The sequence below is a fragment of the Dama dama genome, chromosome 12, assembly GCF_033118175.1.
Source record: "Dama dama isolate Ldn47 chromosome 12, ASM3311817v1, whole genome shotgun sequence".
NCBI classification, from domain to species: Eukaryota; Metazoa; Chordata; class Mammalia; order Artiodactyla; family Cervidae; genus Dama; species Dama dama.
Genome location: NC_083692.1, coordinates 66,491,782 through 66,505,585, shown reverse-complemented (window position 1 = coordinate 66,505,585; position 13,804 = coordinate 66,491,782). Strand labels below are relative to the sequence as shown.

General features: G+C 38.4%; 1 protein-coding gene across 1 annotated transcript in view; it reads right to left on the bottom strand.

Annotated features, from left to right (window-relative positions):
• Nucleotides 1-13,804, bottom strand: part of FSIP1 (fibrous sheath interacting protein 1) — a 207,907-nt gene that overhangs the window by 144,623 nt on the left and 49,480 nt on the right. Inside the window, exons 8-9 of the mRNA XM_061158245.1 lie at nucleotides 11,271-11,429; nucleotides 1,012-1,152 (exon numbers count right to left, since the gene is read on the bottom strand). Coding sequence (XP_061014228.1) covers nucleotides 1,012-1,152; nucleotides 11,271-11,429 — 300 coding nt within the window. The remainder of the gene's footprint in view (nucleotides 1-1,011; nucleotides 1,153-11,270; nucleotides 11,430-13,804) is intronic.

Genomic DNA, 13,804 nt, shown 5'->3' with positions numbered 1-13,804 from the left:
GACCCAATCAAAAAATGGGCCAAAGAACTAAACAGACATTTCTCCAAAGAAGACATACAGATGGCTAGCAAACACATGAAAAGATGTTCAACATCACTCATTATCAGAGAAATGCAAATCAAAACCACAATGAGGTACCATTACACACCAGTCAGGATGGCTGCTATCCAAAAGTCTACAAGCAATAAATGCTAGAGAGGGTGTGGAGAAAAGGGAACCCTCTTACACTGTTGGTGGGAATGCAAACTAGTACAGCCGCTATGGAGAACAGTGTGGAGATTTCTTAAAAAACTGGAAATAGAACTGCCATATGACCCAGCAATCCCACTTCTGGGCATACACACTGAGGAAACCCGATCTGAAAGAGACATGTGCACCCCAATGTTCATCACAGCACTGTTTATAATAGCCAGGACCATGGAAGCAACCTACATGCCCATCAGCAAACAAATGGATAAGGAAGCTGTGGTACATATACACCATGGAATATTACTCAGCCACTAAAAAGAATTCATTTGAATCAGTTCTAATGAGATGGATGAAACTGGAGCCCATTATACAGAGTGAAGTAAGCCAGAAAGATAAAGATCAATACAGTATACTAACGCATATATATGGAATTTAGAAAGATGGTAACGATAACCCTATATGCAAAACAGAAAAAGAGAAACAGATGTACAGAACAGAGTTTTGGACTCTGTGGGAGAAGGCGAGGGTGGGATGTTTTGAGAGAACAGCATCAAAACATGTAAATTATCAAGGGTCAAACAGATCACCAGCCCAGGTGGGATGCATGAGACAAGTGCTCGGGCCTGGTGCACTGGGAAGACAGAGGAATCGGGTAGAGAGGGAGGTGGGAGGGGGGATCGGGATGGGGAATACATGTAAATCCATGGCTGATTCATGTCAATGTATGACAAAAACCACTACAATATTGTAAAGTAATTAGCCTCCAACTAATAAAAATAAATGGGAAAAAATAAATAAATAAATAAATAAATAAAGATTTACCACATTTTCCTTCATCTTTCTTAGCTTTTCATCTATCTCTCTCAACCGATTCTGCTGATCCCGTTGTTCTTTGGTGTTTCGAAGAACCTTTTCTCCTGGGGTTACTTCTGTTTTTCTATCATCACCATTAAGGTCATGTTCCTAATTCAAAAAAGAAAAATTAAATTCATTCACAGGCTGCAACTGTACCATCACACATTTTTCCAGAGTAACTGAGCCCTGAAGGTTGGCTTTGCTTCTCATATAATATTCCTTCTCTTCAAAATAATACTTGGAAATAATTATCTAATGTCTTCCTACTTGGCGGGGAGAAGGTCCAATTGTACATAAAACAAGAGGCAGTTGTGCAACAATGAAAAGAGAATTGGACTTCTCAAAGTCACTAGTTTTGAACTCTGGCTTTTCCTGGTTCCTGACTGAGATGGCCTTAGGGGAATCAAAGAACCTCTCTGAGCCTTAATTTCATCATCTGCAAAATGATAATAACTTTAAGATCTAGCCCCAAAGTCATAACAGTATATCACATGCATGCATAAAATCTTAATAACTAACAAATACAGGCTGAATATGTCCTTTGAAAAGAATAAACATTATGTATCTCATTAGGAAGTATCTCATTACGCTTCAGTACTATCAGCAGTATTTGAATTGACAGAACCATATTCTCCCAAAGTTAGTATTATTTCTAGATAATTAAAATGGATATTTCTTGACAGAAATCTGGTCTTGTATCTATAACTAAACTTCCTACATTTCCTCCACAATTTTCCTACTCTGTATTGTCATGAGGTAACAGGCAAAAATGACATTTTTTAAGTTGCCTTAGGCAGAATCTGCCCACATTCTCATTCCTTAAATAGAGTTGGTCACCATTTCACTTTTAATACCTTTTTTAATACCTTTTTCATCAAAGCCTTTCTCTTTTTCTTACTGCCTTTTCATCATCACTTGAACTAGTAGTTTTCAGACTCCAGTGTGCTTCAGTGTCACCTCCAGAGCCCGTGAAAATTCAAAGGCTCAGGCTCCACCCTGGAGACTCTGACTCAACAGATAAGGACTAGGGACACCTGAAGAAACAACTGCTCAAAAATTTGAGAACTACTGACTTAAAGGACAAAGTCCTCACTCCTTCATGGCTCTTAGGCTCATCTCTTGTTGCTTGGGTCTCAGACTCAAAACTTCAGGGGTCTTGTCCACTGCTAGTTCTCCACTCTCCATGCCTCTTCCTTCCAACTCCTCATAGAGACTCCTCATAGAGACTCCTACTTTTCTGATCTCAGAACAAACATATTTCCCTAAAAAATATCTCCTGACACACCCAGTAAGGGCAGTTTCTTTCCCAGTCATGCCACATGTTCCCTCACTGCACTTACCACACTGTCCCAGCCCAGACAGGGATCGTGACTGGTCCCACCCCGTGTCCCTGTACCCAACACAAACCTGAAGCTGGATCAGCACTGCCAATAGACTGTTACTTTGGTTCTCAGAACTCTGATCACTCCAATGTTTTAATGAAATTCATATAGCATAAAGCTCTAATGAAGAGACTATTAAAAGAGTATCTCAATTTCAAGAAGTGACTCTTACATCTTATTTCCCCCAAAGGGGACTGGCTTCTGGAAGCTCTAGAAGCATCCACTGAGTAAATTACAAGTGACAAGATCTTTAAGAAGGAAACATAATGTTAAGGAGGAGTTTGTAATAGCTGTTACCAAGGTCTCCCTGCAGCTCTACACATCCAGCATTTTATGGCCCACTTTGAAGTTAAGATACACAATGTCTCCATCTGTTTGAGCTGCTATTACAGAATACCACAGATAGGGTGGCTTACAAACAACAGACATGTATTTCTGACAGTTCTGGAGGTATGGAAGTCTAAGATCAAGGGGCTGACAGGTCTCATATCTAGAGAAGGCCTGCTTCCTACTTCCTAAATGGCCATCTTCTGGTTATGTCCTCACATAATAAAAGGGACACAGAAGCTCTTTGGGTCTCTTTTACAAGGGCACTAACCCTATTCATGGGGGCTCCACCCCATGACCAAATTACTCCCAAAGGCCTCCTCTCCAAATACAATCACACTGGGGATTAGATTTCAACATATGGATTTGGTGTGTACATATTCAGTCTATAGAATATAATGACCTGAAAAACACCCAAACTGGATTTCATTTTTAAATAGAAAAAATATCTTTTAAAGGACATTATTTTTTAAAAATCTACAACTGTGATTTTCTAAAAAGCATTGGATAGGCTAAAAAAGAAAAACAAAAAAAATTGTAAAGCAGACTTCATCAATATTTTTAAATTTTACTTATCCAAAGCCACCACTAAGAAATTAGACAAGCCACAGGCTAAGAGAAAAATATAACACATAAATGTGACACAGGATTTGCATCCAATATATACAAGGAATTCCACACAATTCAATAAAAACAAGAGTCAATAATTTTTTAAAATCTAGTTTTAAAATGACTTGAACAGATACTTCATAAAAAAGATAACATAAATGACAAATAAGCACATGAAAAAGTCCTCAACATCATTAAGTCATCAGAGAAATGCAAATTAAAGTCCCAATGATGTCACTACATAGCCACTAGAACAGGACAAATGAAAAAGTTTGTTAAAATTAAACATTGGAGAGGTATGGAGCAAACGAACTCTCACACATTGTTGGTATCAGTATATAATGACACAAACATTTTAAGAACTGCTTGACAATTTCTTAAAAAATTAAATGCTTATCTAATCCTATGACTCAACAATTCCACTCCTGTGTCTTCATCTAAGAGAAATGAAAATGATGACTCAAACTTTGAACATGAATATTCAGAGCAGCTTCATGCACTTAGCCAAATGCCTACTAAGACCAGAATTTATGATAAACTATAATGAACATTTGATGCAAGCTGGGACACTCACTTTTCCTCCCTGACCTCTTCCTTATGGTTAGGTTTAGTCAATGTTGGGAAGGAGTGTTAGAAGGTTGGAGGGCAGCAAGAAAAAGAGTTTGGGGTATTCTCCCCTTCCACTCCCTGCTTTGCCACTATGATTTGGGCAGCAATATATCCCTGGCATGCCCATTAAGAGAATTTTCTTAGATTCAACTGAATATTCATGTTCAAGAGCAAACAAAGGCCACACTTGGAGCCAGTCAATTCAGAAAGATGAGTGCATGCATGCTCAGTTGCTTAGTCATGTCCAACTCTTTTGAACCCTATGGACTACAGCCCACCAGGCTCCTCTGTCCATGAGATTCTCCAGGCAAGAATACTGGAGTAGGTTGCCATTTGCTCCTTCAGGGAATCTTTCCAACCCAGGAATTGAATCCACGTCTCCAGCATCTCCTGCATTGGCAGCCAGATCCTTTACACTGAGCTATCTGGGAAGCCCCAACTCAGAAGGCTATAGGACAGGAAACACCGTGTCAGGTATCCCTGGTCAATGGGAGTTTTTGCTGCAGTCCACATCATAACAATATAGGTACAAGGGGCAAGGAAGCTACCCTGGCTTAAATGTTTCATATCCAATAGAAGCCTCAACTGTTGAAATGACTCCATAGGTACATTATCTGGGTCTCAGCAAGGGACATTCCCAGCCACAAGAATCACTGCATTTAGGGAAGCCCAAAGTATGGCTCCCCCTTCAGGTCTCTACAATTCTTCCAATCCAGAGGTCATTTTTAGCCTAAGTAAAGTTGCCTCCTATTGTTGACATTCCAACTTTCATCAGATTGCCATGGAAACAGCTCAAATTGTCATGCTGAAGAGGGAGGAGTCGGTTAATCCTCTGCTCATGCCCAATATGATTACAATTTTGGATGGCAGATTCTTCTACCACAACTCTAGACTCCCCAAGTTCCAATACAACTTTTCTTTTCCCTAACCCCTGATGCTAGTCACTAAGTATCCCAGCATCCCTTATTGGCTCCTTTCTTTAAATCTATAAATAGTTCCTTCATTTCATTATCTTCAAAATCCAACCTGGGTCAATTTCTGTTCCTTGCCCAGAACTCTAACTCTGTATGTATGTGTGTATGTGCACACTCTTGTAGAGAAATAGACTGGAAGGAAATTTAGCTTGATGGTAAATGGTAAGGTAAGGTAAAAATCTTGATTTGACCTTGTTTTTCTTAGACACTTCTGTATTTCCTGAATTTTCTACATTAACCCTATATTGATTTCATATGCATAAAAAGTTATTTTTTATTTTTAAGAAAACAAAATATTACCAAGCCTATCTTCATTCTACTTTAACAATGTGACTCTCTGTACCAAAAGATACTGGTCTCAAGGTTAGATTTTAGCCCGAGTTCTGCAAGTCACTTTTTCTTTCTTGGTCTCAACTTCCTCTGAGAAAGTTTCTTCCAGTTCTGAAAGCTGAGTCTGCAATTCACCACAGTTAAAGCCAAGGATATATAATATCTTTCCTCAGTCTTTGTCTCTGATAGCATAACCATATAGTACAAATATTTGAAGGACAGCATGTGACGAAAGCAGAGGCCAAGAAAAGGTAATCATTTTTTCTGGCAAAGATTGCATAGTGGTATATTCAAGAAGCTCTGTGGTGCCAGGAGAGGTTCTGTTGTCACTTCCAAGTGCCAATCAGTACCGTCTGTTTTCCTGATCATCAGAAAGATCTTGATTTCCTCTGGGTGAAAGTTTTTAGCAGATTTTCTGACCATGCACACTGTTTCTCTATTTCTTGAGTCATATAGAAATGCCTTTATTCAGTTAAAGTAAAATTCAGTTCCATAAAAGCTCTCTATAATATGCACAGAATATCTAATGAGCCACGAGAATAGAACAGATCATGAGGTCAAGATATTTGCCGATTTGACTAATTGATTGCCAAGGGATTCTAAGTTCATTCTTAGAAAAATATCTGTGATGTTGACTGAGCCAACAGGGGTCTTTGAAGCTAAGTAAACCCATTTCTAAAAGCCAAATACAGAGGAAATTACTCACGCCTTCATAAGTTATCTGATATGAAAATAAGGCATTGAGTTAAGGGCCAGAAAAATACAAACCTGCCTAAACAAAGCCAGCTTGCCCTGTGTTTTCAAGCTAATGGTATGCTTTTCCACAGGCTACTGCTATTTCCTGTCATCAGATGGATATTTTGCCTGGCAGTACTAAAACTAAAGAAAAAAATCTTTTAGCCAGATTGTTTTTATCATTCTGAAATACTTCCATGAAATGAAAGAAATCCTGACTACACAAGAGGCTTAGCATAGAAAAACCAAGAAATATAAATATAAACTTCAAAGTAATCTGTAAAACACAGGTAGCAAGAATTCCACAGATTTAATTGGGAATGTTTGCCAGGTGGTGCAGTGGTAAAGAATCTGCCTGCCAATACAGGAGACACAAGAGACACGGGTTCAATCCCTGAGTGGGGAGGATCCCCTGGAGGAGGGACCAAGAGGAGCTTGGCAGGCTACGGTCCATGGGGGTCACAAAGAGTCTGAATGACTAAGCTTGCACATGTACATGTTTGCCAGGTTAGCATCACAGGCAAGGATGTCTGAATTAACTTCCTGTTTAATCCTCAATCCAGAAACCCATGCTCTCATGGCATACTTCTATATTTTTTTTAAATGAACAGATGGTTAATAAGATTTCTGGGCTTGTGACTAACATACATAAAACAACTCCTCGGTTCCTGACCTTGATCGGCATATTAAGTAATTTGAGATGAAGTGAACAGCATGGCCATTATTGAAACTCTGCAAATTTCTGGACTCAATAACAAAACATCTTTTAAGATTATACATCAAAACATGTTTTATATTTCCTCAAGGTTAGCTAACATTGAAACAGAAAGAGATCAAAAAACAGTTAATTGCTGGTCAAAATTTTCTTGGCAATAGAAGAGGTAAATACAGCTACAATTTTCCTTAATCAGATGTTTGTTAATATTTGTTGGTCTTATCAAAACCATATACAACTGAATCAACAGTTTAAGAGCAAGAAAATAAATCCAGTTGAGGAGAACCTTTATAGTCAATTAAACTAGCTGACTTAAGAACAAAGAAATTCCTCATATGTCAATGAGAGCCATTTCTGAACACTCTCTCCCAACCAGGAAAACAAAATCTAATGATGAACTGGAATGCTAGATTTAGTAAGACTGATTGCATGAGAGATGAATAAATTACACTTCTTTACAAGAGCCAAACTGGATAGAATTTATTATTGAATCCAGTTGCTAAGGACTTAAACTGAGTGCTTACATAACACCTATATCTTGGATATTTCTGGAGAAAGCTGGAATGTAACACAGCTGCAAATAAGAAATACAGTAACTAAATTATAGAACATCACTCAATTTTATGGCGGGATTTACAGTACGTGGAAAGAAATAACTGATTTGTTGGAGGTTAGACGGGATGGATACAAAAAGCTATGCACAGTTAAACCGCAGATCCTAAGGAAAAAAATTGCTTCAATTAGTTCTCTTTTGCTATGATGAATGAAAATAAAAAGCAGATGTAAAGCTAACCGCGTGATATTACTCACATTACAGCAACGGCAGCCATTCTTTCTTCTGAAAGTGACCACGAGCTTTGTTTTACACTAAAGAAATCAGACATGGGAAAGCCAAACGCTGCTTTTAAAACATCTCCATGAAGCTAACAGCAAGGGCACCTACACGAGAACACTGTAATCAGCAAACTCGTAAGGAAGAGATTCCTCATCTGCCCCTTTCACAACAACCAATACTTCCTTAATCTCAGAGTCACCTCTCTGGAGCCCCTCAAATTATTGATTCATCCTGGGCTTATGTGCCTACCAGTTTAGCATCTTATTGTTGCCACAGTCGGGTAAAGTCAGAAATCCTGTGTGTTTCAACTTGTTTGGGAAACTATTTTCCTGATCAAAATTTTAAAACTTTCAAATGAATTTTTAACATATCACTCCTTATTAACATACCACTCCTTCTTCAAACTTTCCTTTCCCAGAGCTCCCCCAGCATATGTTTTCTATACTTCTCATAAGATAAGTTCCCATACTGTGATATTTTCACTGAATGGTCGGCCCACTGCACAAATTGGTCTATGTTTATATGTCCTATCCTCCAGTATCCTACGAGATGCTTTAAGGTTAGAGGTAAAGCCACATACTAATCTGGATACTCAGCTTCCACCACCACGTCATCTCTCATGAAATAACAGGCATTCAAAGATGTTCTGATGGCCTGGGCAGGGGCTGGGCAAGTTACTTCAATGCAAGAAGGAGGCCCGTGTTTTGTAGGCAACACAATATGGCGTGATGGATGGTGCAGCAAACTGGAAAACTTGTGCTTCATGGAAAGCAGCAGTTGCTACTCAGCTCAGTCCTACACTTTGTCAATCAAGACTTCAAGCCTAATGTTGCCAGATTTTCTAATTTTTCAAAAGAAACTAGAAATCTGGACTTTTTATATGCATTCACCCATTTTCACCAGTTTTCAACCTCATGCTATGTGATGGTGGCCTTCTCCAGGAACTCTGACCTCCTCTACCTCACTCACTGGTTTCTCTTCCTCCTCCTATCCCTCACTTGAGATGAACTTTCTTGGTATTCCTTATGGATGTGCTTTCTCTCTCTCCTCTGAACCAGCAAAGCACTTTGCTCATAGCCTTCTATTGTTCTTACCTATGATGTCTTGTACCACAGTTATCTATATATATTCTGTGCCTCTCACAAGGCAGTAAGTTCCTTAAGTCCCTTATTATATTAATAATAACATCTTTGGCTTAGTTTGGGGTCAGACACTGTGCTAAGTACTTTACACATATTAACTTGTAACTCGCCTCCACTTTAAAAGAACCCTCAGGAATAATATTATCATTACTATTTTACAGATGAAGAAACTGAGGTTTAAAGTGCTTCTAATTAACACCCAAGTCCTCAGAGCCAGTAAGTGGAAGAGCCAGAACCTGAAGCAAGGCTTTCTCACTCCACAGTTCTCTATGTGCCTGACTCAGCTTTAAATGTTCTATAATTCCTTGCATGCAGTGAGCACTTGATTAATACTTGTTTAATTGATTGTTGAAAATAGAAACTTACATTCCACTTAAAAGACATTTTTTTCTTAAGGAACGTGGAGAAAAATTACCAATGAGTTAAAGGTTTGTAGAAACGTTAAAAACATCGTAACTATACATTATGAATATTTGTGGTTCAGCAAAAGATTGGAGGCCATTCATCAACTGAATAGATATGCAGGGTTTATCCTGAGATACTTTTCAGTGTATTATTCAAAAAGAATTCCAATCCAAAAATAATATCCGTAAAGTAATCTGCCATGCTAGCATTTCTAGCTTGAAAATTCAATGTGCAACACTGGTTTTAGTTAGAAATGAGGAAATGCCAACAGGAAATTGAAGATAAGCTCAAAATATTTTTTTTTTTTGCATACAAGGAGCATTAATTACCTCCTTTCAATAACTAGGATTTCATTTCTGTTTCTGCATCCAATGGGAGTCCCAAAATGCAGTTTTCTCTTTTCTCTAAATATAATTTGTTTCACATAAAAATATATAATATCAGTATGTAACAATGAAGTAATGTACTGGTTTTCCCTTTTATTGTTTTTTAAATATTTTATTTAAATCATAAATGCTAACTTTGAAATGTGATTTAAATGACAATGACAGCATCTGATCATCGTCACGCTTTATCAGAAGTTCTAACAGCTGAACAAATCTCTAAATTCTAAGTCTCTCTTTCAAGAATAACATTTGATGATTGCGAAAAAGACATTTTCTGTATTTAGGACCATTATCCAGCTTTGGGATCTCAGGGACCTTTGAAATATAACAACAATAACAACAACAAAAATCAGCTATAACAAAGAAAGAACAAAGAATATCCCTGAACAATTTTATTCCCCTGTCCTGGCTTCCTCCTTTTGGGAAAGGGTACCCAGTAAACATAAATAAACTAGCAGCAAAACTGCTCATGTGTCAAAATCCTAGGGTATATTTGGGTGAGGACAGAGATTCTATAGTTCTCCCTCAGAACTCTGACCCCAATCCAGAAATCATGGGTTCCCACTACCACCCCTGAGCTGTGTAAAGGGCTCAGAGGCAGCTGTGCCTGGTCCTTAGGAGTGTAAATCAAGGAAGCTGTGATGGCTCCATAAAGGTTCCCTCACAACCAAACTTTCTTGGGAGCATATTAACACTGCTCCTTTCCCTTAAGGTAGTTCTACTGACCCAAATCCAGATCCCTAATCTTCAACTGACAGCTTGAAGAAAAGATTCACTATAAAGCAGAATTATTACTGACAGACTACTGATATTATTTAAATCTTTTTAAAAACAAGTAGGTTCACATGCATCTAATATTGTACAGAAAATGATTTGGTGATATGTTTACAAAATTGATAGAGGATTAGTAGACTATCAAAAGACCAGCCATTTTCTCTTCAGGCAAAATTACCACCCAATTGCAAACTAGATCCTACAAAATACTGAAACCTAGGGCAGGAAAAGAATTTACTTTTCCAAAGATGCTGTCATTCTTCTGTTTTTCTTCACCTTCTACTAGCTACATAAAAGAATATCTGAGGGAACTATCAAGTGAAGAATCCTCACAGGATAGAAGTCATCAGCATGGTGAGCTTCATTGTTTAGTCACTCAATTGTGTCTGACTCTTTGAGACCCCATGGACGGTAGCCCACCAGGCTCCTCTGTCCATGAGATTTTCCAGGCAAGAATACTGGAGTGGATTGCCATTTCCTTCTCCAGGGGATCTTCCTGACCCACATCTCCTACAAGTCTGTATTGCACGCAGATTCTATACCACTGAGCCACCAGGGAAACCCATATGGTGAGCTTCACTGCTTGTTAAATTAAAGGAGCTAGAAGAATGTGGCAGAGTAAGGGGCAGGTGACTACCATTGCTAACTCCTAGAACCAAGGAACAGAGAGAAATAAAGCTCTCAAAGGAATGAGTGCTGTGTTGATTCTCTTCCCTCTCCTCTCCTCTGTTCATGATCAAGAATTAGCTTAAGTCATAAAGATATTACAATAAATATTTTCTCAGTAACCCCATCCTAGCATATTATCAACTGAAAGAATAAGGAACAGAAAGTCAGCCAGGGAAAATACACACTGCTGTGGAAATCACTATCACTACAATTACAGTCATGGGAAAAGCAATTGGGAAGAAATCTCTTTAGTTAACAAGAAGATTGTCAAATGATGTGAACTAGCATAGGTACATATAAACCTGAAATCTATAGGCTCTTGTATCAAATATACCTCATCAATCTGATGTTCTGGTCCTGGAGAAGAGCTGAAAATTGTTGGGTAGGTGGCAGACAGTTCTTGGAGTTTTGTATCAATTTCAGCAAGCTGCTGATGCTGGGTGACTGCAAGAGTGTATCCTTCTCCCGGGACTAGCCAGCCACACTGATCTCCCTAAAAGGAAACAAGGGTCATCAGGTCATTCTCACACTACATTTTCCCCAAAATACACCTTTCAAACTGTCACATCAATGCTCCTCACAAAAAAAAATAAAAATTTAAAATTAAAAAAACAGAATTAACTTGGGATAGTACAAGAAAAGAATTAAACAGTTTAAAGTTTCATTATCTGCCAACTCTGCATAAAGTATATTCTTATATTTTGCAGGGTTTTCCCCACTATGGAATAAAATCTCTCAGACTCACAGTCTGAGTCTCATAACATCCATATTTCTCCACTCTGGAAAAGTGGCTTGTTGAATAGGAGGAAATCATGTTTACACTATAGTGGACATGTTATTTTCAAAATTTGTCCCTGAAAAGTAATTGAATCTATAAACTCGGTTGTTTGGGTTTCAAGATCACAACTGGCCATTCAACCAACATTAGTTTCTCTTTTTTATTTTTAGTTTTGTAAATTAATTTTTATCAGAATATAGTTGCTTTATGATGTTGTATTGGTTTCTACTATACAGCAAAATGAATATATGTACATGTTATGCATATAGACCCTCCTTTGGATTTCCTTCCCATTCAGTTCACAACAGAGCATTAAGTAGAGTTCCTTGTGCTATATGGTATGTACTCATTAGTTATCTATTTTATACATAATATCAACAGTGTATATGTGTCGATCTCAATTTTAGTTTCTTCACAGGTTAAAAGCCACTCATAATATTGCATTCAAAAATCCCCTACTAGTCATGGGTATACCTGTGGCTGATTCATGTTGATGTTTGGCAGCAAATAACAAAATTCTGTAAAGTAATTATCCTTCAATTAAAAAATAAATAAAAATTTTTTTAAAATCCCCTATTGTGGGGAGGCCTTATACTGGGCACTAGTGATTCAATATGAATCTCACACATTCCTGCCTTTAGGAGTTCTCAGTCCCTTGACAGCAAAGATTTTAACAAGGTGTGAAAAGTATTGGTAAACCCAGGACTCCACAGGGACCAGGGAGGGTCAACTAGCCTCTCTGAATAGGAAAGAGCAAGGAGAAAAAGTGTTTGGAGAAGGCTTCCTAAAGGAAATAATCAATCTTAGTAACATCTGAGAGAAACAACATAATCAGCTGTGCACTTTAAAACTGGAGCTAGTGAGGGTGAGATGGGAGACAGAAAATCCAGTTAAGAAGCAAAAGCCATAATCTAAAAGAAAAGTGATGAGTGTCTGAACTTGGAATGTTTCCTAGGAATGCAGAACACAGAACCAATTCCAGAGATACCAAGGAAGCAGAATGTACAGAATCTGGAGATAATTTGATGGAAGAATGAGGGAGGAGTACAAATCAAGCATAAAAACCAAATTTCTGATTTTTATCAACTAGGGGGATAGTGGTCATATGGATCAAAATAAGGAATAACAGACACACAGTAGGTTTGAGGAGGCAAATGATGATAATGAATTCTGTTTGGGGCCTTTCAATATTCACAGATATCCCTAGGATATCCACAGATTATGTCAGGTAGTTTAAATATGCTTATCGGAAGTTCAAGATAGAGACTTGGAAAATAAGTATTTTGGACTCACCCATAATTCTATAGTGGTTCAAACCCTCAGAGCATGGGAATGGGTGAGGTCACAAAGAGAAGCATGAAGCATGAAGACAGAAGAACACTAAGAATAAAGGGGCAGATGGAGGGCAAGGAAGCCTAAGAATTTCATGTCCTTTGGTTTCATGACTCTAATACCAGGGATCAATCTCTAAGTGGTAACCAGAAAAAGTACATGCAAAAACTTATGCAGAAAGACTTAACATTTGTCTCTCCCTGGCCCCAGCATCCTATCTCCCTTCCTGCTTCAGTGACACTAATATTGCGTAAGCCTCTCTAGGGAACAGGCACTGCTCCTCCCTACCCACTGGCATCAAGAAGGCCAGCAAATGAACTAGATTCAGTCAACTGGAAGTAAACACCCTGCCTGGACTTAGACTCTTGAGGGAAAGAGAGATTCAAAGATGCCAGGAAGGTGGGGAAGAGATTAATGGTGACAGCAGCAGCAGTGAGGATCCAGTGTTGGGAGCAGTGAAGGCGGCAGCAGTGACCGTTAGCCTGGGTGTCTGGCGTCTGGTGACTGCAGTGCAATCCTGAACCAGCCTGCTTCTGAGGAGTCTCCAGGGCCATTTTTCTAGCTACCTTGATTTCTGCCTGGTTTACAAACTTGGTCCTTCAAACTTTCCACTGTGCCTTTGAGCTACCCAAGTCTCCCAAAAAATTCATTTTCTCCATTTTTTACCCAAAATTTGCCACCATTTCTTGCAACCCAGAACACTGAATTTTTTTGCCATGCTACTTATAATAAAGGATAATTGCAAAATGTCTGAAAAT